The sequence below is a fragment of the Pseudorca crassidens genome, chromosome 15, assembly GCF_039906515.1.
Source record: "Pseudorca crassidens isolate mPseCra1 chromosome 15, mPseCra1.hap1, whole genome shotgun sequence".
In the NCBI taxonomy this organism is placed as follows: Eukaryota; Metazoa; Chordata; class Mammalia; order Artiodactyla; family Delphinidae; genus Pseudorca; species Pseudorca crassidens.
In genome coordinates this window covers 7,780,223-7,801,247 of record NC_090310.1, presented here as the reverse complement: position 1 = coordinate 7,801,247, position 21,025 = coordinate 7,780,223, and the positions used below count along the sequence as shown (strand labels likewise).

At 51.7% G+C, this 21,025-nt stretch overlaps 1 protein-coding gene across 7 annotated transcripts in view; it reads right to left on the bottom strand.

Annotated features, from left to right (window-relative positions):
- Positions 1-21,025, bottom strand: part of CUX1 (cut like homeobox 1) — a 372,800-nt gene that overhangs the window by 280,922 nt on the left and 70,853 nt on the right. For all 7 annotated transcript variants that reach the window (XM_067705821.1, XM_067705825.1, XM_067705824.1 and 4 more), the window contains exon 2: positions 12,158-12,268. In XM_067705821.1, coding sequence (XP_067561922.1) covers positions 12,158-12,268 — 111 coding nt within the window. The remainder of the gene's footprint in view (positions 1-12,157; positions 12,269-21,025) is intronic.

Sequence of the window (21,025 nt, the reverse complement as noted above, 5' to 3'; positions counted from 1 at the left end):
TGTCTGCCTGGGAGGCAGCTGGCTTGCACTCTGTAAAGTGGCACTAAGGACACCCACCTCCTTGGGTGACCGTGATGCACTTAGCATAATGCTTGGCTCTTGGTAAGTACTCGATAAATATTAATAAATAACAGTTCACCACAATTTCAACCAAATTTTATGGCTTTCCCATTTAACCATCATACCTGACAAACTGCACACAGCAAGGATGTTTACTGAGAAGAGCTGTGAGCTCCGGTCTACACCCGGGTTATTACTACATCCTATGTAGAATGACATTCTCTACCCAAAATGTACTTCGGTTGAGGTTATTGACCAGAAAGACAAGCTACGGGGCTGCTCCCAAAGAACAGCTTCCAAAGAGAGAGCTTAGGCAAGTATTTCCACTCCATGAACAGTAGCACCAATGCAAAGGGAGAGAAAATGACCATCTAGACACATATGGAAGGAGTGTATTTTAATTTAACTGAATCTATTCAAGTCTGCCCTAGAAACTAGGTCTATAGCTTATAGACCTATACATCTACTTAATGCTTTAAGAGTATTTTTGTGTGGGGGGACTTCCCTGGCGGTCCAGTGGTTAGGACCTCGTGTTTTCCACTGCAGGGGGCACAGGTTTGATCTCTGGTCGGAACTAAGATCCCACGTGCTGAGCGGCGAGGCCCCCCTGCCGCCCCAAAAGAGTTTTGTTTTGTTTTTTTAAATTTTAGTGCTCATTTATAGCTTTCAAATTCACTCGTGAACACAATTTCTCCTTTTAAAAGATTCGATTCCTATAACATACACTCAACAGGCCATTTATTGAGCTCCCGCTATTTGCCAAGGTTACTCTGGTCCGTCTACAGCGTTCTGTCTGACTCATAATTACCCTGCAAGAGTTGTCATCACTCCCATTTTCTGGATAAGAAAATGGAGGCTTGGAGGTTATACAACTCAGAGTGGTCTCAACTAAACTTCCACGCCACATGCATCTAATTACAGCCTTTTCCTTCTGACAGTTATTAAACTCTCAGAGAATCTGTCTGTTATACTTAAAATGGCCCTTTGAAAACTGCTAGACACATAGAGGAAGCGGCACACGGGCTCAGGAAGGAAAGGGAACGGCAGCCCTGCGACATTTCAGTGAGTGAGTTGGGACAGGCCGCTCCCGGGAAGCAAGCGGGTCCTGAGGGCTCTGCAGATGCCACACGCAGCCCCCAGGTCAGGGCTCCTGGAGCAGTTCTGCCTGCTTCCTGTGTAACCAACACGGACCAAGAGATTAACTCTTCATTGATTACCTTCGAATTCACTTTTCTGGGCCAAAGGCAGTCAAACAAAACAAGGCCTCCCTCCAACTCAAATGTTTACCGACTGAAGTTTCTGACAATCCGAATGGAAAAGCTCCCGGTCTTAGGAAGCAGAGGGACCGAATCTGGTGTCTCAAAGTCACTAAGTGATAAGAGCAAACACAGGCCATCAGGCGTTTAGCTGAAAGAAATTACAGGGACCCCGCAGCTACGCAATCTGCCCAAATTCAGCAAGGGTAGCAGCAGGGAGCTGTGCAAAAGGTCATTTTCCATTTTTTGATTCAAGAAACTGTCCTAACTTCCTGAAGATCCTTCCACCCATCCATACTCACTGCCGTACTGTCCTGTTTTCATTCTTATCACCACCTGAAATTATCCTGTGTGTCATTTGTTTACGTGGTCCCTGTCTGCCTACTCCCCACATGAGCCAGAACCTTCTTTCGGTGTCTTGCTGTATCTCAGAACCTCAGACGGCCCCTGGCCCAGGAAAGGGCTCAGAAGGAAGGAAGGAAGGAAGGAAGGGAGGGAGGAAAGAATGCAGGAAGAAAAGTGTTTATTGAGCACCTACTATATGTTCCTTACAATTGAATTCATTTCACCTGCCCAGCAGCTGGGATATTGTCAGTTCCATTTATACACATGGGGTCTGCGTCCCAGAATGCCTGGTGATCTTGGTCAAGGTAACTTAGCCCAAAGATCCTGGTCACCACTTACTGGCTTGTCCACTCCACTCCAGCCCAGGACTGGCCACTTACTTCCCAGGAATCTCACATGTTCCTCAACATGGTCTCTTGAAGTAAGCAGAATATACTTTTGCAGATGGAGGAGCTGAGGTTAAGTTTCTGTCCCAATGCCACTGAGCCATGGAGCTAGACTCACTCCATGTGGCCAAGTCTGAGCTAAGTCCTCTTCTGCTCCAGAGGCCTCCCTGGTGCCTTGGGAGCACACTGCAGGGTCTCTCTGGAATGAGGGGGAATAACGTGGCCACCAGCCATTACCGACTGGGGGCTGAATGACATTTGTGTTGCATTCATTACTCTATCTATCACCCTCAAGGCAGGTTTTCTCTCCTAGGGACCCAGAAGAAACCAGAAAATAACCTCTTGGGTTGATAAACTGGCTTAAAGAGTTTAATTGGTAACAGTTAAAAGTTCACTTTTAATTTTTAAACTTTTTCTAGTTAAAGTCTTCTTATAACTTAACGGTGGGTGATTCTGGAATGATTAAACACCCAAGTTGATTATTTGGGCTTTAAAATCTGGCCAAATATTGGAGCAGCCTTTTCCAAACCAAGCTGGCCACTGCCCAAATGAAATCCACAAGACCCTTTTATGTAGGGAATTTCTTCAGAGGATAAGAGAGAACAAGTGTGGGCTTCCCTGGTGGCACAGTGGTTGAGAGTCCGCCTGCCGATGCAGGGGACACGGGTTCGCGCCCCGTTCCGGGAAGATCCCACATGCCGCGGAGCGGCTGGGCCCATGAGCCATGGCTGCTGAGCCTGCGCGTCTGGAGCCTGTGCTCCGCAACGGGAGAGGCCACAACAGTGAGAGGCCCGCGTACCGCAAAAGAAAAAAAAAAGAAAGAGAGAGAGAGAGAGAACAAGTGAACAGACCACCTGTGCAGGGATTTCCCACACCCCACAAAGAAAGGCATTATAAAAAAAAACCCTTAATTGAGATATAATTCACATACCGTAAAGTTTATCTTGTTAAAGTGTACAGTTCAGGGCTTCCTTGGTGGCGCAGTGGTTGAGGGTCTGCCTGCCGATGCACGGGACATGGGTTCGTGCCCCAGTCCGGGAAGGTCCCACATGCCGCGGAGTGGCTAGGCCCGTGAGCCATGGCCGCTGAGCCTACGCATCCGGAGCCTGTGCTCCGCAACAGGAGAGGCCACAACAGTGAGAGGCCCGCGTATCGCAAGAAAAAAAGAGAATCTGCCTGCCAATGCAGGGGACACGGGTTCGAGCCCTGGTCCGGGAAGATCCGACATGCTATGCAGCAACTAAGCCCGTGCACCGCGACTACTGAGCCTGCGCCATAGAGCCCGCGAGCCACAACTACTGAAGCCCGTGTGCCTAAAGCCCACGCTCCGTAACAAGAGAAGTCACTGAAATGAGAAGCCCACGCACCGCAACAAAGAGTAGCCCCTGCTCACAACTAGAGAAAGCCCGTGTGCAGCAATGAAGGCCCAACACAGCCAAAAAAAAATAAAAATAAAGAAAGTGTACAGTTCAGTGGTGTTTGGCATATACACAAAGTTGTGCAACCATCACTACTGTCTAATTCCAGAGCGTTTCCATCATCCCCCCAAAAAACCCATAAGCATTAGCAGTCTCTCCCCATCCCCCGGCCACTCCCAATCTACTTCTATGGATTTGCCTATTACGGACATTTCATATAAATGCAATCACGTGGCATTTTGTGTCTAGCTTCTTTTACTGAGCAAAATGACTCAAAGTTCATCTATATTATAACATGTTATTCCTTTTTATAGCTGAATAATATTCCATTGTATGGCTATATCACATTTTGTTTATTGATTCATCTCTTGATGGACGCCTGGGTCGTTTCTACTTTTTGACTATCTTGAACAGCACTGCTATAAACATTCACATGCAAGTCTTTGCGCGGACATGTTTTCAGTTCTTTTGGATATATACCTAGGAGTGGAAGTGCTGGGTCATAGGGTAACTCTGTGTTTAACATTTTGAGGAACTGCCAGAGAAAGGCAGTTCTTGAAATTTTTTTAAAATTCTGTACAGAAAATAAAATTAAAGTGCTAAGTAAAATTTTATCTGCCTGTTTGAGAAATGAATCTTGTAGAGCAGTACAGTTAACATTTTTTAAAACTGGAGTATAGTTGCTTTACAATGTCGTGTCAGTTTCTGCTGTACAATGAAGTGAATCAGCTATACCTATACACATATCCCCTCCCTCTTGGACCTCCCTCCCATCCCGCCCCACATCCCACCCCTCGGTCATCACAGAGCACTGAGCTGAGCTCCCTGTGCTGTACAGCAGGTTCCCACTAGCTAGCTACTTTACACATGGTAGTGCGTTTATGTCAATCCTAATCTCCCAGCTCATCCCACCCTCTCCTTCCCCCACTGTGTCTACATGGCCGTTCTCTACGTCTGTGTCTCTATTCCTGCCCTGCAAATACGTTCATCTGAACCATTTTTCTAGATTCCACACACATGCGTTAATATATATTTCAAAGATTCTGTTTTGTAAAGAAAAGATTCCTAAACTAATGCTATAAATATGGTCACCCAGCGTCCATGGTGCTCAAGGTGCACAGCTAAGTACACATGATGGATGGAGCCACAGCTCCGGCCTACAGGCCTTTCCCCTTCCGAAGTGGGAGGAAGTCATTGTACCAGAGCTGCAGACTCAGCAGAGGGGCTGCGTCTAGATTCCTGGGTCCCCGATGTGAGTGGTCTGCGGGGCACTGGGGGTGTCCGTGTTCCTGGATGGTGTCCGCCTGCATCCCCCGGTCTTCAAGCTTACAGGCCTCCTCCCCACCACCACCCTTCCTGAAAGGCCCGTGTCCCTAGAGGCACGTCTGGTCTGCCCTTCTCTTTAAAAGTCACAATTTGTTAGGGCTTCCCTGGTGGTCCGACAGTTAAGACTCCACACTCCCAACGCAGGGGTCCTGGGTTTGATCCCTGGTCTGGGAACTAAGATCCTACATACCGCAATTAAGCCCGCGCACCACAACGAAGACCCAGCACAGCCTAAATAAATACATAAGACTTAAAAAGCAAGAAACCATGACTGTATTCCAATAAAACTTAAAAAAAAAAAAAGTCCTAGTTATGGTTTAAAAAAAAGTCACAATTTGTTGACAGTATAGAAGAAGAGGAAGGAGACAATGAATGTCACCTGTACCCCTCCCCTACTCCCTACAGAAATAATATAAGGTTAGCATTTTGGTGATTAACCCTCCAGGCTTTGGGCTCTGTATGATTATGTGTATTTAATAAAGTGGGATTAAACTAGTAAAAAAGGTCACAATTTGTCAAATCAGTGCAGTGGGTCGTCAATGAACGTATTCCCGTGTCCAGTGAGGCACCAGGAAAACTAAGCTCGCGCTTCTAGTCTCCCATGTGCCTGAAGCCACACAGGCCTCCACAGTCTGTCCATTTCTTGAAAACAAGAGAAGAGCGAAGAATTCAGTCACTGCTCAACACGCAAGCATGTCCAGTTGTAGCGAAGAACGTCTGAACACTGTTTGATAGTTTAAAAAGCTTGGGGAGTCATTCGTGAGCTCGTTCAATCCTCATGCCAATTCCACGATGCAGCTGTAAGGACCATCCTCACCTTGGCCACCTGACCGGCCTGGGACCCCTACAGGGCCATGTGGGGCAAAGACACCCACCCCCACCCCAGGTTTCTCACCAATCCCCAGCCACGCCGTCTGGAGGCAGCCTGTGCAGGACGTGTCCATCTGAGTTGCAACTTTATTTTTAAGTGACGCTCTTTTTCCAGGCTGAGTCACTCCCTGCAGTGTCTATATAAAGGCTGTAGAGGCAGTGACTAAATGCATTTGGGCCCGGGCCACAACTATATTACTGCCCCCTCCTTCCCTCCCCCAGCCTGCTGACTCCTTTCTCACAGGGAGCGCAAAAGGAGCCACAAGGTTTGCAGCGTCTTTCCGTCCTTCTGTCCCCCTCACCTCCGCAGAAGGGGAGCAGCTGGCTCACGCGTGCTGGAGACGGGCTGGGGGCACGTGACTTTTTATCTCACTCAGAAGGAGTCCATCCTGATCAATAAGAAAGTGACTGGGGACTTAAAGAAGGCGCCCTCGCTCTGCCCCCACCTGCCAGAGTTGGGGAGAAATCCACAAATCCAGTTCATTTCAGCCGTGGTGCAAGATTGCTTCCTGAGTTGTATGTCAAGACGACTCCTGACTATTCTATAACTGTTTCCTAAGAATGTAAAAATCAGAAAAACACTCCAGCCAGAGACAGAGAGGGCAAATTAAGATTCTGGCGCTCAGGAAATGAACGCCCGCGAACAGGCGGTTATGTCAGCAGGAAAGAGAACGTTCCCTTCACGGAGCCAGGCCTGCTGACCCGGGAGGCGGGGCTGTGAGGCTGTGGGTGGTGCCAGGCCCAGGGCCACCTTCCCCATCAGGGATCGAGGGTGGTCAGGGAGCCGAGCCCTGGTCAGGGCGGGCACTGAGCTCTGTCTGTCACGACGGGAGCGAGAGATGGTGACGGAAGAAAGAGGCCACGTGCGTTTGCGCAGGAGAAATGTGGGAAACAGACCCAGGATGTGAGCCTGGTGGACCAGGTGTCACGAGGATTAACACTCAAGAGAGCAAGAAATGTTGAGGCAAAAATACATCAGGGGAAAAAAATGACCAAGGAGAGCTCCCGAATTGCAGCTGCGTTTTAAACCTCACAGAAGAGATGTGACCCCTTTCATAAGAAGCATAGATTAATCCAGCGAAGTCTGACAGTCAGGTGCCTAAGACACATTCTGGGTTAGGAGCTGGACACTCTGCCGGGACAAAAATGAGGCCCAGAGATGGTTCTATGATAAAACTGCAGCATCTCCAGGCGGAGGTTTTCCTTTCCTCCTCCCCATAAAGGATGGTCCTTCTGTTGTTGAAAAGAAAGGCAACAAAACAAAAACCATCCCTTGTGCTCCGTCTGGAAGCAAGTCTAATCTAACACTGAAGACCCTTCTTCTGATGGTTGAGCATCATATTCAAATAGCTGGAGCCGCTGAGCTGGGACAGCACCCCCTGCACACCTCCCGTGACCTGACTCTGTGGGCCTGCACCACTCCAGATGCTCAGCGCATCGAGGAGGCAGCTAAAAGCACCAACTCAGGAGCCAGGCTGCCTGGTTTCAAGTCCCAGCCTGGCGAGTAGCAGCTGTGAGATAGTGGTCAAGACAAACGTTTGTCCCAGGAGCAGACTTAAAAGTTAATCAAACAGAAAACCAAGAAAAAAAGCAATTCCTAGGTAGAATCATGAAACCCTAGCGTTGCAGTTCCTGTCTCCGTCCCCACCCGCCATGGGAAGTAACTCAGTTTCCAGGAGTAAGGAGCCGCGTGTGCCCTAGGAGGGTTCTGGGCAGGGCCCTCCACATCCCTGGTCCTCTAATCTGCCATTAGGTTTATCAACACTGAGGCATCAAAGGTAATCCCGCCCACACCCTGGCTCTCTGATCAAAGCAACAGAAAAGCAAAAGGCACAGGGTTTTGGCCTGCACTGAACCCACAGCTCTGGCTTCAAGAGCTCCAAGAAAGCTGCCGCCAGCCTAGCCATGCTCTTCACCAGCCTCGGGCAGGGAGGATGTGCCACCCAGCGTGGAGGCACCTGCCCCTGCCGCCAGCCTGCAGGGCCCCGCATCAGCGGGGGTGGCCCAGCTCCTCTACCACCTCCCGGTCCCCAAAATCCAGCCCGGGGGCCGAAGTGCAGTGGCCTCTGCCCAGAGGTCAAGGCCCCAGCATTCATCTGTCACGCAGCCCCTTTCCCCCATCTTTCATCCCCCCACCCCCCAGTCTGGGCACAACTAGGAGGAAGGTGAAGGGGGAGACACGTACAGAGCTCCCAGGGTGGTGCGCTGAGACCACTGAGACCACCAAAGCGTGCCCTGCAGCTGTGCATTAAGCCAGGGGCTGCTGGATGAGTTTCAGAGGGTCCAGGAGAAACTAAACTATGTGCAAACGTGTGCATTTCTCAGGGGGCAGGTCCTTCCCCAATGCTTCAAAGGTTGAGAACCAAGGCTCAAAAAGCAGCCCTGCTCACCTACAGTAAGAATCACTGTGACACACGCGGCTTGGAATTTACCAGCACTGATCTAAGAGTGCTTCTGGGGGAAAGTCTGCGTTCAGAAGATTCCAGAGACACTGTCCTATACTTAACATGCCTTATCAGGATGGTGTACTTGCTTGGTAAGAATATAAGGAACTTTTTAAGAACGGGGGTAGGATTTTATCCCCAGGGCCAAACCATCCGGCACGTGGAAGGAGCTCAAAAATACTTGTAAAATGATTACCTGTTGTTACACACCAACTTCTGGAACACTTCGGGTGAAAACAGCCTATATTTGTTGTGGGTTGTTTTTTTTTTTTAAGTTCCTTGAACTGGCTTTGAGGAGCAGAAGACAACTGTATCTCATGTGTTTCGTAGTATGTTTTCCAAGTTAATGCTCATTAACAAACACGTACTAGACTCTCGGTGCTGGGCCTGTGGAGCTCTCCCCCCACACACACACTACTCACTACACACACATTACATACTACACACACTACATACCACACACACACACACAAACACTACACACACATAGCAACCCTGTGAGCTGGGCCCTGCCAATTACACTTTTTACAGATGATGAAACTGAGACTTTGGGAGGTTAAGTCATTTGCCCAATGACACCAGCCAGTAAGTCACCTGCAGCAATAAATACAAAGAGTGAAACAACCTAGAAACACCCCCCCGTCTTTTACGTTCAATTATCAATCATAAACTCAACAGGGAATGGATGTTTAGTCACAGAATTCAAATTCAAAACGCTTTCCTTCGAAAGGGACTCTTTTCTGAGTCAAAGAAAGGCATGAACTTCATATGCAGAGTAACTGCATCTCCTTCAGATTAACTACAATCTTGAGTTGAAAAGGACAGAAGCAAGACTATCAATTGACTAGGAATGTATTCATTAATGACACAAAACTGAAACTGAAAGAACTGCATTCTAAACAAAAAGTCTTCAAGGCTCCGGCCTCCGCGGTGCCTCGTGTGCTCCTGGCTGGTGGGGTGGGCACTGACCCACCCCTGGACCCGGGCTTTCCCAGCTGCCCTTGGGCAGCACCAGTCCAGGAAAACACAAACTCCCTGTCGGCAGACGGCTTCACTCACCTCTGACTGCCCTCTGAAGCCTGAACCTGCCTAACAGACTTACTCGACACTCAACAGACTCCTCTCCCAGAACAAAGAGGGACATCAGGGTTTTCATCCAGAATCAACGCACTTGGTGTGACGCCAGCAAGACCAGTGGCACTGGCTCTGCCCTGCCAGCCCGGTCCTCACTCGGTTGACTGTGTGAGGCGTGAGGATGCTGGTCTGTGTCCACACCCAGAGATGCCCCCCGCCATCAACAAGCCAACTTTTTTTTTTTTTACCCCTGAGAACAAAGTTCTAAGCAACCTTCATCTTCACACGTCCAATTTCCAGAAGTGTTCCCTCGACAGTAAGTGTTAATCTGTCCTCAGTTGTTTAATAATCAGAAGAAATGACTGATGTCACAGACGGGTCACGCTCCTCTGGACTGAAGCTCCAAACAAGGTGATGACCCGATACCTGACCTGGGTCCTGGGCCCCACACTCGTCAGAGCCCCCAGACACCCCCACACCACAGGACCCCTAAGTCCCGCCATCATGTACCCCGGAGGACCTCGCTGAAGCTACCCACCCCCACCGCCACTGCAGCCTTAGGAGGTCTCAACTCCGCAGAAGGCGCCGGATGGCTGGCAGCACAGGTGAGCCCGCCTCCTCCACAGGGTCTTGCCTCAAGTTCCCATGGGAGCCCCACACCAAATTCAAGGATGGGTCCGGGATTGGGAAACGCAGGGGAGCCGTCAGGGCAACAGCCGGTGAGCGGCTTCCCCCTTCCACGCGTCTGGGAAATGTGTGCCGCAGCGAGGCCTCCTGACTGTGACAGGAGGAGCCCGAGAGGGCACCAGCCCCGACCAGCTGGCAGAGCCAGGGACAAACAGGATGGCAACGTCCATCCCTTCCAGGCGGGGTTCTGCGTCCCCTTCTCCGGGGAAGACGGTGTCTAAACACGTGCCCTGGCAAAACCTGCAGAGATATTTCCCAACCCACATCCTACAGCCCCGCGCCCCAAAAACAAAAAAAAATCAAGACCGCCGTATCCTATAGCCCCCCCCAAAAATCCAAAAAAATCAACAACAAACAAACAAAACGTGCCCCGGAAAGCAATGCCCCAAATGGCTCTTCCCCACCAGGCTGCTCCTCCCCAAGCCTCTTCCACTTACTGGGATTAGGAGATAAAATGCAAAGTTTGAGGCTAGGTTTCATCAAGTAACTGGCTTGGGATTCAACATAGGCCATGGATGGGGGCGGGCGGCCAGTTCCTGCCCGACGAGCCCTGTTTAGATGTCAATGGAGGGACGGGCCCGGTCGCTGAGCCCGAGGGGGCTGGAGGGGACACGCCCTTCCCCGGCACCACCTTTAGCTGACAGGACCTTGGGACCCAAGAGGAACACCCAGGCATCCAGTTCTCTTCAGCGCACTTCCTCACAGGACGAATTGTATTCACCTGCTGTTGCCTGACGCCTCAGAAGCGTGACCTCGCCTCCTTCTTAGATTTTTCTATGGCCACCCCTGGACATATGGTCACCAAGGGAAGGACAGTGAGAACACGGGACAGCGGTGACAGCTAGTTGCTAGATCAGCGCTGAAGGTGGCTCGAGAGACACACCTGACCCGGGCTGGTCTAGTGAAACAAAGTCAAAGACAAGAGCGCGAGAAACCCCGCGGCGAGACCCTCCGGGAAGGTCTGCTCTGAGCAGCCCAAGAGGAGGAAGGTGGCCTGTCGCTCGACTGCCTTCTCTGATCCTGCCTTTGCTCATGACATGACGAGGTGGAACGTGGAGACCAGCAGTCCACCCCCAACCCCAGCGGCACGGAGGACAGCAACCCCCAAGCCTGAATCACTCTGACCCGCGTGTCTGGTCCTGATACAACACGGAAGATCCACGTTTCAGGGCAGGGTGGGTGGAGAGGGTAAGCAATGAACCTAAAACTCAGGTGGGTCTGCCCCTACAGCCTTACTTCTTTCCACTGGACTACCACGATTTTTTCTCCTAAAATACTTATTCTGAAAATAGCGGGTTAATTACTTGTTTCCCCAAATGATTCACAGTAACACTCCCTTAAACAGCAAGCTCCTCTGGAGCACTTAAAATGGGTCCACTTTTAAGCAAATTCAATTCATACAACATTTTCCAGGACTATTATAAAAGTTAGAAGCATCCCTCCCAGAAAGCAGCTTTTCTTCCAGGCCTGTTCCTTTGTTCTCCATGGAAGAATCTGGAGGCCTGGCAGCCAGGGCTGAAGCTCTGAACACCCGCCACGCGCTCACACCTGAGTGGAGGGTGCAGGAGGCTGGGTACGAGCCCTTGGCACAAGCATCACTGTGGGTCCAACTGGCAGAAGCTCACGGAAAGCAATCCTCACGTCTGCTCAACTGTCTGTAAAACTCTCCTGTCTTTTTATTTCTTCTGAAGCCTTTCATAAGGACTCAGGGAACAAGGGACCAAGAAAATAGGGCAGGAAAAGGCTGCCCCAGCCACTCTAAACACTGTCCTCTGAACACATACTTCCAAAAAAGAAAAATCAGGAGCTCACGAAGTGCACATTTCCAGTGCCCTTTAAAGCATATTTCAGGAAACACAGAGGCAAGTAAAAGGCCAGACCAGACTAAACGTCTGTTTCGCAAGAAGCGTCGGCATACTGCATCCTTGGATGCGTGCAGCCTGCAGGTGCCCCTCTGAGGCCCTGCCACCCGGCTCTGTCCCTGTACTCACGCTCCCTAAGGACCCGGGGTGAGGTCCTGCCTACAGACATGAGCACACGGCATGGTGGGGCTGGGGTCCCGCCCCTGGCTCCCCAGCTGGTTCAGCGTCTGCATCTAGAATTCACTCGGGCTTTAATCTGGTCCCCAGCCCGCACAGGGGCTCGCTGTTGGGGCCAAGGGCAGCCGAAAGGAAGGAGCAGACGGCCCGTCTGCTAGGAATGAAGTGCTCACGACACAGCCTCCGAACGCGCGCTGGGACGGTAAGACGCCCCCTCTCCCGAGAGCCGGGGAGGGAGACGCCGCTGCTCACCTCTGGGGTGTTCTTCTTGAACTCTCGGCTCTGCTCGATGAGCCGCTTTCTCGACTGCTCGCTTTCATCCTGCCGGTTCGCCAATACTGTTGCGGTGGCATCGAGTTCCCTCTGCGGAGAGAAACAAGAAGGGAAGGCGAGATTGTAATTGCACTTTGTACGGGAGGAGAGCACATTTGCACCCGACCAGGGCACCGGGTGGCGGGGCGGTGGGGGAGCCCGTGGCTCCAGGGATCACCACCTCGTGGCCCAGGAGGGGCTGGGGGCCAGCGGAAAGGGACCGGGGCACCACCAGGAGGCTCCCATCCGCCCCCGTGCGCTGACTGGCTTGAAAAAACCAAACCCGCTCGGCTTGACATGCTGTGTATCGACAGGCGCACCACAAGTGACTGCTCCCATGACAGGACACGCAGATGCATTTTTCTTGGCTAAAACCAGAGTCAGGCCAGTGCCCAAACACCACCCCTCCCCGGAGTCACTCGCTTCTGCTCTTCACGAGCGTCTTTCCTGCCACGTCTCTGGGCCCCAGTCCTGCTGCTTGACTCCGGGCTGCTTCCCGGGGCATCCTGTCTGACTCTCTGGGCCTGGCATCTTCTGTAGTCACATCTGATTTGCTTTTGTTCAACAGATACTTATTGTGGGCTTACTAGAGGCCAGACATCATGTTCAGGACCTGTTAGTTGTTTTCAAAAGGGACCTTAAGAGGCAAGTCCCAAGAATAAGGATCTCCAGCGCCGTGTCAACTTGGGAAGCGAGGCACCTGGGAACAGTGTTATCTCCCAACCCCTAGACTTGCCCCTGAGCCTCTGAGAACCAACAGGAGCGGGTGGGCCCCTGTCGCACACAACAAACCGGGACGCGGAGCGTCAGAGAACCTGGGTCCTAGCGTTGGAAGCTCTGGGAGGAGAAGCCAAGAGGCTCCGTTTGAAACAAGCCTGCGGCAGATGGGCCCAGGAGGGTGGTGTCCTGGGCGGACAGCAGGAGTGCAAGGACACATTCCCGAAGCCACCGAGAGTTGCATTCTCGTGCTGGGTGGCTTTGGCTACTGAAGACACACACGGGCACATTCTGCTTAGGATGCGAGCGGCGGCTCCAAGTGGCTTCTCAGTGGTACAGCCCATCGCCCCGAGGCCCAGCAGAGCTAGGGGAGGCGAGGAAACTCCAAGCTGAAGATCCATGCACAGACATCCAGGAAGCCAAGAGGCCTTCTACGCCCACCCTCCACCCACCCGGCTTCCTTTTTGGCGGAAGTAACCAAAGGCGTCTGCGAACCCTGCTGCTGAGCACTTCGTTCGTTCCGCTACAGGGTGGGCCGCTGCCAGACGGGGCGGCGGAGTGCTGGAACAAACATCTAGGGTGCTGTCAACTTGGAAATGGCAGAGAGTTTTTAAAGGGGTGGGGGGTTGGGGGGAGGAACAAGGGGGTGGGGGAGATGCCACCACACCGCACTCTCTCCCTCCCTCCGCGCTTCTGGCATTGCGGCAATTCTTGGGCAAGCAAGTCCAAAAGAATAACGTGGGCTCGGATTCAAGAACAGATGTCAAAGCTACTGCAGAAAAGAGGGAAACACTGCACATTTTGATAGACCACATTTGAAACACATCCCAGTCAAGTGAAGGCAGGGGGGGAAAAAAAGAGCAACTGAAACCAATGTGGCAGCGTGGGGATGGAGACAGAGGAGAGAGCAATCGCAGATAAGCAGAAGGCTTCTCAAAAATATAAACAATCTGGTAAGGAGGAGGACTTAGACATCTATATTTAAGCAGCAGCAGCAGAAGTTATAAAAGGAGATTTCAAGAAAGGGGGTAAAAAGCCAATATTGAAATACGACAAAAAAAGTAAAGTTGATGTTTGGTTCCAATCACACACAGATGCAGAAAACTTAGAGAAAAACAAAGAGCTTTCAGTGAAGACCCTACTTCCTGGGGCGGGGTGGGGGTGGGGGGGCGGCGGGGGAGGGGTCACTTAATCAGAGGGTGTCTAGTGACTTCTGCCGACAGGTGCTGGATGCTGGAGGCACACGGCCGACTGCAGGGTCCCAGACCTAGTGGGAAGAACTCGGGGACCATGGGGGTAGCACTGCAGGAGATGTCGAAGAGCACACGGTCTGTGGGCCTCCCTGGGCCCCTCGGTCCCCCCACCTCTCACTCTGAGGTCTGTCCCAGCCCGGCATCAAGGGGTTCCATGGGCAGATCCATCAGAAAGCCTGACTGCGGAGGGCTGAACCTGGCACAGGTCGCTTGATGGAAGGGAAACTGACCCACCCCTATCGCGGGGTAGCAGGGCCAGGGCACCCAAGGTGACCTGCTACTGGCATGCAGGGACCCAGGCGGCGGGGGGCCGCGGGGGGCATGCCACACCCCCTTCGCCATGTGTGCAGACATACGCAGGCCCGAGTGAGAAACCAACAGGGCTCTCCGAAGTGCACCGGGTGCCGCCACCCACCGAGCATGAGCCTCTGCCACGCTGGGTCTGGCTGCTCAGGTTCAAGGCTCACAGTCTCAGTCCTGGAGGACATCAAGGCTTTCTAAGGCTCTGGGGACAACACAAAGGCAGGAGATGGCTATGAAACATAAGCCAAATACTGTTTTATTATCCACCCAGCCAGTCTATCCTCCAAATGTCACATATAATGATCCGTTAACAAGGGAACTGAATGTTTCAGGGGAGTGGCAGTGGGGGTCGAAAATACAGAACCCTCAGCCCCTGAGTCACTGGTCACATGTAACAAGGAGCACAGAGAGGCCCCACATCTGAAAGGCATTAAAAATTCACAAAGGGGATGTCCCTGGTGGTGCAGTGGTTAAGAATCCGCCTGCCACGGGTTCGAGCCCTGGTCCGGGAAGATCCCACATGCCGTGGAGCAACTAAGCCCGTGCGCCACAACTACTGAGCCTGTGCTCTAGAGCCCTCGAGCAACAACTACTGAGCCCACGCACCTGGAGCCCATGCTCTGCAACAAGAGAAGCCACCGCACCGCAACGAAGAGTAGCCCCCGCTCACCACAACTAGAGAAAGCCCACGCGCAGCCACGAAGACCCAACGCAGCCTAAATAAACAAATAAATAAATGAAATGTATTTAAAAACAAAGAACAAAAAAAAAACCAACCAAACAAAAAAAAGTGTAGAACCAACCTCAATGTCCAGCGATAGCACATAGTGTATCGGCATATACACTCAAGAATTATTTTGCAAAAATGCAATCCTACATACACACAATATGAGATGGAATGATATTCAAGATATATTTAAGCAAAAAAAAGCAAAGGGCAAAACAATGTTACATTGTTTAAAAGAGTATCTATACACATGTTTGCATATGCTCTGCTTGTCTCTAGAAAGATGGAGAAACTTGAAACTGTGCTTGGCTCTGAGGAGGCCCGGTGGGGAGGGGACTTGCTCTCCAGGTATCTTTTGGCTATTCTGCTATGTATATGAATTACCTGATTGGAAAAGTCGCAATATATATTAATTTTATACATATTTAAAAACTGCTAATGTGAACAAAACGCACACGCATACAGTTACACAAACATATTTTACATGCTGCGTCCCCATATATGCGTGTGCGTGGTCTCCGTGTCCACCTGCCCAGGGACAGAGGCCTGGGATAGATGACCCCTGACTCACTCTGGTGATTCAAAAAGTGAGGCAAGTGCGTCCTTTGTCAAAACAACAGCTGTTTCTTGCACAACGTGCTGCACGCTGGCCAGTCTCAGGGCTTACAGACGAGTAGGAGGTGGCCGGTCACCGAAAACACCACTCAAGTCAAGCCCCAACCTTCCCAGGGAAGGGCAGAGGAGGGCGTCCTCTCTGAACTGTTCACAACTGTCCTCCTGCCGGAAACACCTGGCGACCAGGTCCCAGGTGACGGACACTGGTAGCAAACCCATGGGCTCTGAACAGGGGGCACTTCCAACTAGGCCGAAAGAGCTAGAAATGGTAACGACAAAGCATCTTGCAAGGACGGCACCTGGCTGCAGAAACTCTGGGGTTTTCTTTCAAAGTCATCATGGGATGACTGATGTCAGGGGGTGACAAGGTCCAGGGAAAGACCTCTGGCTTTGGACACCTCACCCCATGAAACTGGGGAGCTGCCCCCAAGAGCTGTGGACGCTGCAATCCTGTTTTCCTCACTGGCTTTGATTTCTGCGATGCTGCTTCTCCATTTCTGACAGATCCTCAGAGGGCAGAGCTCCCAACACTGGAAGTTTCTCTCTGCCTGAACCCCAGCCTCCCAGCCAAGTATTAAAGGCTCACTAAACACACACACAAGTAAAAAGCGACCATGCAGCTGCCTAAGGCTCACTAAACACACACACAAGTAAAAAGCGACCACGTAGCTGCCCATTTAAAAGGAACTTTGGGGGAAGTGTGTCCCAAAGAAACCCTCGCCTTTAAAGTGAGTGATTAGCTGCTGGTTTTAAACAGGTGTGTGTGTGTGTGTGTGTGAGTGTGTGTGTGTGTGTGTGTGTGTGTCTGCAATGCTGCCACAATTTCTGTGAGATCCTCTCTCCCTGAGGCCCCCAGGCCAGGCCTGCTCTGGGCAGATGCACACAGGCCCTCTTTGCCCCCGGGGCCCCCGGGCTGGTGGGGAAAACACACCAGCCAACTGCATCAGAGATGCGAGTAAAGTATTGTCTTTTCACTGTCGCTAACTTTGACTCAAAGAGTTGGTTCATCTGAGGCTTCTTCAGGGCTTATCTGTCAACTAATTAACAGCAAATCCTATATAAGAATTTAAAGTGGCTTTATTAGGGAAAATACAGAGAGAGCACCTGTGCAGAAAGGGGAAGGCCAGCCATGGTTTCTGCACGAAGAAGGCCTTGGAACATTTTCTGTTTCGTTTCCTGCAATGGAATCGCTGGACAAATGGAAGCTACTCTGACTAGAAAGGGGTGAAAGGCCCAAGCCCACCCACCTGCCTCCTTCCATCACCCCCTCCCTGGCCTCCTACACGGAACATCTGGAGACCCTTCAGACAGTGGCCTTAGAGAACCCTGGTTTGGATTCCAGGCCCCACCCCTTTTCTAACCTGTGTGGTTTGGGGAGGTAACTAAGGCAATGCACGTCCACCTTGAGGCATGGCGAGCACTCCATCGAGGGGAGTTTTTCTGTCCCATCAGAGCCACACGCTTGACCTCAGGCTAGAATGCATTCCGCCACCAGTATCCCCAACTCAGCCGGGGGGCTCCAGGGATGCACAGGTGTATTGGAAGTTGACCCTGACCTCCAGGTACCCACAGTCCAGCTGAGGAAACTAGGCAGGCATGGAAGAGCGACAAGACAGAGGGGACCAGGCTGGTGGAACGAAAGCAGGCAGAGGTTAGATAAGGCAGGACACACTGCCAGCAAGAAGGGGCTCCAGGTTTTCGTGAAAGACGCCCATCTCGGCTGGGGCCTGTGTACGGGTCGGCCTGCGTCCGCCGGTCACCCTCCACCTCTTCCTCCTCGTCTTCCTCACCGAATCCCCAGTACAACTTCTGGTTGTGACTGCTGCTGTCAGAGACCATGAAAGGGGGCTTAGATGGAGCAGGACCCAGGTCAGGTCCCCCGGGGAGGCTGGCTTGGGCACAGAAGTGGTGAAAGGGCTGCTGAGAGGGGGCTGGGGCTAGAATGGACACACTGTGTTCAGTTAGAAGTCTCAGACACTGACCAGGACACCCACTGTGCGCGCGCGCGCGCGCACGCACACACACACACACACACACACACACACGCACACACACTGTGCTCATACACGAGATCGCTCTGGAAGGCTCCCCGGGTTCAAGATCCTGGTGCCATTCCTCATACTGGGGAGGAAAATGAATGGGCGGGGGGCCCGGGGTGGGGGGTGGGAGGTCCTTTCACTGTCTCCCCTTTTGTATCTTGTGGATTTTGGACACGTAAATGTAACGACCACTCCTAAAAAGTAAACATTTATCTTTTAAAATCTCATTTTTCCCCCTATAATGAGACGTGGGCTTTGAAGGACTGATAAGAGCCTATGAATGCCTCATTCCCAGCAGAGCCCTCACGTGGTCCTGCAGGAAGTGCGTTTTGTCCTGCTCCCGGGTGTGTGGACAGATGATGGTCTCTGTTTCAAGGAGAACCTTGCAGAATTCCCTAGGGAAACGTTAATGTTCTCACTTATTTTATAAGTTTAGGCAGGGAACCAAGTCTGACCCCATATCTCCCAAGTGTTCCTCCAGACACTTAATTCTTACCCATCACCTTCCCACTCACAGTCTTTGATTCACCACCGGGCGATACAAGGATCTGAATTCCGGCTACAGTGTTCTGTCACGTGATGTCAGGCTGCAGGCCAGCAGTCAGCATCCCCACCCAGGAAGCCACAGTCCTACAGAATCAGATGGACCTGGACGCGGCCCAGGAGAATCTCAACAGAAGGCAGGCGGTGCAGGAAAGGGGAACAAACGGAGAAAAGCAGAGCAACCGAAGGCGGGATGGCAGGAGGTGCTGGCGTGTGTACAGGGGGCTGCAACGAGGGTCCCTCGATGCCAGACCAAGGCGCCCTTGCCCCCTCATGGGTGTGAATCGCCACACAGCTCTAAGGTCACCAGGACACACACACGCACCCTGCAGGAAAGGGGACCTGTCATCCCTGCTCAAAAGCCTTCAGGGGCTTCCCAGGGGGTCTGGGTGAGACCACAAGGGCCCACCAGGCCCCTCACTCACCTCAGGCCCTCAGCACAGTCTCTTCCCTCTGCTTGGAAGACTTTCCCTTCTCTCTCTCATGGAACCTGTCAGATCTCTGCTCAAACACTGCTTCCCCTGCCCCTCATGCCCCTCCCGCCCCAGAAGGTGTGCACCCGACTCCCTAAACTGTGCCTGTCTGCAATTCCGTACTGGCCTGGGTGCCTGTTTAACTCTGGGCGCCCCACAGGCTGTAAGCTCTGGGAAGAAGTGTTTTTGCCCACTTCACCTGGTGCTGGGGCACATCGTGGTCGGCCCTCCGTACCTGTGGGCACTGCATCCAGGGATCCAATCCACCAGGGGCTGAAAATATTCGAGGAAAAAAATTTCCAGAAAGTTCCCAAAAGCAAAACTAGAATTCACCACAATCCCGCAACTATTTACACAGCATTTGCATTGTGTAAGGTAGTATAAATAATCTAGAGAGGGTTTAAAGTATACGGGAGGGCGGACTTAAGATTATATGCAAATACTATGCCATATTATTTAAGGGACTTGAGCAAATCCCCATGGATACCGAGGGACTACTGTAGTCAGAACTTGCCAAAAGAAAGCGTAAGCTAAAAACGAAACAAAAAAAAAAAAACAAGGAAAAATTAAAAGAATCACAAAATAAACTAAATGCTCCAACAGAAGTTCAGAGTAAGTGCAAAAGGGTTCAAAGGAAGAGAGGTTACTTCTGTTTGGGGAAAAAAAAATCAGAAACAGCTTCAAGAAAATAATAGCACCTTTGAGAGAATTCTGGGGTGGGCAAGGATGCACACCGGACAGAGGGACCAACAGAGGGGGAGGGCACAAATTTAAGAACTGCAGACAGCAAGGCTTCCAGTCGGAAAGAGAGAGGCTGCCAGAAAAAGGCCGGCCCAAGCACTGACCCTTGAATGAAAGAGAACAGTCTAGAACAGTTCAAGAGGCTGTGGAGGAAGGGGACAAGTTGACAGCGGCACCTTCTTGAAGGCAAGAAGGGATGAGGAGGGAGGGCAGGGGCGCCTGGAGGAGACCCACAGCGTCCTCCAGCTCAGCTTCAAAGGACCGTGGGTGGTTCCTTGGATGGTACCATTTTTCTAAGAATTAGGATCATCTGGCTACGAGGGGCTCAGCTCTGCTGAAGGCGCCGGGGCAAGGTCTCCCTGCAGCCGAGGAAGCCACTGTCATCACAGCTCCACCGTGAGAACAGGAAACAGGAAAAACAGGGACAGGAAAAGTCCGTGCCAACAGTGCTTTGGGTAAAATAGGGAGCAGCAAAGCAGACGTGGAGGGCTCGCTGTTGCGGCTCCTCCAGGCCTGTTGGCAGGGCCCATGTCTGCTTCCCCAAGAGGGAGATCCCAGGAGGAGGCCCTCACGCAGGGAATGCACAGCTCCTGGGGGCACCCAGCACAGAGCCCAGCACGCAGCAGGCGGGCAGCACACGCGGGCGCGCTGGGCGGACAGGAGGCGAGCTCTCTGGGTTAATCACACCCTGAGGTTCTCAGGGAACATGCAAGGGACTGCCTACAGCTGAAGTTTCTAGTTGTCTGGGGGCTTAATCAAAAACACCGTTTCAACCCTTGCGGAAACCTGCATGGTGTAGTTAGCTATCTTCTCCCGTCTGGGAGTTTAGAGTCGAATGAACAGAAGGTAACCTCTTGGCGGGGTCTCACAGAGCACAGTGGGGTTCCCTGTGCCCAGGGAAAGCAGAGAGAACGGCCAGGGACTAGGAACTGGGTGGGAGGGTGGGGAAGCTGGCAGGGCGGCGCAGAGGCCAGTCTGCATACAGACTCCCATCACCTTTTAGCTCTGGACCAAGCCAGCCCTCGAACCTAAAAGGGGAACGCTGATACACACAGAGCTGCTGTGAGGATTAAATGAGATGAGATGCCTGGTACGAGTGAGGGCGTTAGAGCCCACCTGAAATAAAGATCGTTTTCTCATGTTCCTTTAACTCTGAAGAAAAGGTTATTGTGTGTCGAGTATGTATCATACATCTAGTAGGCACTTGATATTTCTTGATTCTGGGAGATGACTTGATATTAATTCCCAATCTAAGAAATTCAAGTGAAACAATTCACTCCAACATACACTTACTGCCTGAGGTCTTTCCATCTAAAGGCAGGCTGGCACAGAGGTGGGGGGCAGAGTTCTTACGTTTTTAAATAGAACTCTGGTTTTGGATCGAGTGAATGCATTAC